The sequence below is a fragment of the Buceros rhinoceros genome, unplaced genomic scaffold (assembly GCF_000710305.1).
Source record: "Buceros rhinoceros silvestris isolate BGI_N320 unplaced genomic scaffold, ASM71030v1 scaffold4297, whole genome shotgun sequence".
Classification (NCBI taxonomy): Eukaryota; Metazoa; Chordata; class Aves; order Bucerotiformes; family Bucerotidae; genus Buceros; species Buceros rhinoceros.
This window is the reverse complement of record NW_010422630.1, coordinates 16,786-19,746: the sequence shown is the minus strand read 5'-3', so window position 1 is coordinate 19,746 and position 2,961 is coordinate 16,786. Positions and strand designations below refer to the sequence as shown.

Here is a 2,961-nt window from a genome sequence, read left to right as displayed (position 1 = left end):
GGCTTTCCAGCCTATTAAAAAGTTGCTAAACAAGTCCTGCTTGTGAGTAGGTAGTTTAAACATAAATAATTTAAGTTGAATGCTGTGAACATGACAACAACTTGGAATTCAGTATTTACAGAAAAAAATCAATCCTCCGCAAATTTTTTTTACATTTTACTAGAGCAACAGTAAAATAAAGGGAACACTTGATTTTCTATCTCAAAACATTTTATATATTAATGCATTTTAGTCCCCAGAACACTGAAGACCAGGGCTGATGCAAAAGCTGCAGAACAAGTCCATGAAGAAAACAGGGATTTGGAGGTCCGTCGAAGCTGCAGGCTCCGACAAAGTCCCTACACCTCTGCAAATCAATCTGCTTTGTTTGACAAGCTTATAACAAAGTGAGTCGTGTTTTTTTCGTCGTCTGGCAAAGCTATTCCAAGGAAGCCTGTGCGCTGACGTCACAGAACTGTGTGATACGATGTAGGGCCTTGGGTATCATTACTTCTGGCAGCAGGTCAGTGGTGAGGCTGAGACTAGCCTGCCTGCTGCTGCGGATATGGCAGGTTCCAGTGGTAACTGCTGGGCTGCAGGTGTCCTCCACAGCGGAGTCCCAAGCAGGGTTGCACAGCCTGAGACTTTCAGCACCTCTGCTAATGTTCTGTTGTGAGCAACCTCTGCTGACCTTCTGTTGCCACTGATCAATTGGGGTCTCCTCCTCTTCCTCTGCCTGCACCAGTATGTCCTGTAATTCGTATTAATCTATTGATTTATGTGAGATGTGGCCTTTGTACGTTCACAGCCAAGCTGTTTAACCCGAGGGGTTTTGAAATAAGGTGCTCGTAGCTATTTAAAACTTTCGGGTCTGAGAGAGTGTGTGGGAGGATGTATTGGGAAGGTGCTTCTTGTGTAAAGAATTTGGGCACAGCCAATGTTGAAATTAGCCACTAGTGTTTTTGTTCTGGGCTTGCCGGTTGTGGAGAGATCTTCATACCTCTACAGAGATGCTCTATACCAGAGCATCTCTGATGTACGGGCTTGGTGGGTTTATGTGTTGTCTTGTCATCCAAAATGGTGACTATATGTGGTGACTTTTGGTAGACTGAACATGCCCTCTAAATCAATTTTCTAAGTATTTGAAGCACCTTCATTTTTCATCAACTTTTCTTCCATGCTTACAAATATTTTAATTATGCTCGGTTAAGTGAAGATCCTGAGGAAAGTTGGATACAGCCAAGGTGAAGTAGTCCTGGTGTCTCTGCCTGTCTGTCCATGGCTTAATTCTTTTTATCAAGTCCAAGATGACATAATTTTTGGAAAGGTTTGCACATTGTAGCAGCAGTGGGATTTTTTTCCAGCATCTCTAGTCATGGAGAATCAACACAAAACTTAAATTACAGTTCAGAGAAGAATAAGATACTTGTCTGAAGGCTGTGAACTAAAAACGACTTGATGCTATCGTGCAGAGCAAATTAAGTGCTATGAAAAAGTGCCAGAATTTCCTTCTTGTTATCTTGCTTCCTGTTGAACCCAGGACAGATCTTCAGAATTCTTTTTTAGCTACTAAACCAGATCCTTTTTTTATTTTTTTTTTTTTTTTTTTTTTTTTTTTTTTTTTTTTTTTTTTTTTTTTTTTACCATGTTTAGCGAACAGGGAAGTAAACCTGAAACCAGTGTATGTTTGCAAGTGCTCAAACGCTTGTTCTTAAATCTCTCTCTAGAAAAGTCAACATTTGACTTGTTTTTAAGTAGTGCTTAAAAACTTGGGTAGGTGTTGATGAGTCTGGCTTAGTGTGTATGGTATTAAAATGTCATTTTGGTTCTGTGTAGTGTTTTAAATGGTGGGGTTTGTGCTGTACTTGCCTGGCTTTGCTCTTACATGTCAGCTTTTTCTCTTAGTACTGCAGAAGCAGTCCTACAAAAAATGGATGACATGGAGGAGATGCGTAGACGGCGAATGCTGGCAGAGCGTGGGGCGTCACGTAATGGAAAAGTAGATATTGATTCATTTTGCTCTTTTTGTAAAAGTAGTGTACTTCACAGAGGGAAATTCTTTATCTGAAATTCTAATGTAGCTAAAATAACTTCTTCCCAAGAATAGTGTAGTCTAAAATAACATCTCGTTTTGCTCTCTAATTCTGATGGAACATCTTACTGTTAGGGTCACACCACAGATAAGCTCGAAGGGTGAAATAAATATTTTCTTCAGAAGCCATGAAATAGCAGTGAGATGCTGAAATACATGTCTTATCCTGTGCTTTCTGGATCACCTTATCGTTTTTGAGAGTTCACTTGTTCAGAAACAGCTGTTTCAGGGCTTGGATTCTCACTGCAAATCGTGCTAAAAACGGAATTCATCGATGTCTGCCTTGTGCCAGCCCAGCCTGTGTGCAGGAGGAGTCCTGTATCCCTAGGGGAACTTAGGTTCAAATACAGCAGTCATATTTCCTCTGTCTTGGTTTTGCTCAGTAAATTAAATTCCTCCACTGTTTTTTTGAATGACAGGCACTTCAGTTTTTAAACATCTCCATAGCCTGCTTTCATAGCTTTTTCTTTAGAGCTGAATTCCTTTTTTAACTCCTGAAACCAAAGTTGTCCCTAGTACTTTGTACATCATCTTTCAAATGCCCATACTGATGTTTTTTTTCTGCTAGGAATTGCTTTTTCCTGGGTTCTACCGCTGTGGTTAATTGATACACACAGTTTTGTATCCCGATAAGTATTTAACCATCACAGGTTACTAAGACTCTATTTTAGAGCAGAAATTCTTGTTACTAATCCTGGGTGCCAGAGTGATGTTCCTCTTCTCTCCACCTGTACCTTAAAGTAAGCTTTTATGTATGTGGAATGCCTTGATAATGTTACTGTATAGACATCAAATATACCTGCGTTGGGTTTTCTGCATGTTTGTGACTGATCTTTCTTCTTTCCTTAGGAAAACCGCACTAGGTACTCGCGAGGAAGGGAAAGCGTCCG

The 2,961-nt window shown here is 40.2% G+C and overlaps 1 protein-coding gene across 1 annotated transcript in view; it reads left to right on the top strand.

Moving 5' to 3' along the window:
• Positions 1–2,961, top strand: part of ATAD2 (ATPase family, AAA domain containing 2) — a gene marked incomplete at its 3' end in the record, with an annotated part of 20,700 nt that overhangs the window by 1,448 nt on the left and 16,291 nt on the right. The window contains exons 3-4 of the mRNA XM_010140094.1: positions 233–386; positions 1,885–2,015. Coding sequence (XP_010138396.1) covers positions 233–386; positions 1,885–2,015 — 285 coding nt within the window. The remainder of the gene's footprint in view (positions 1–232; positions 387–1,884; positions 2,016–2,961) is intronic.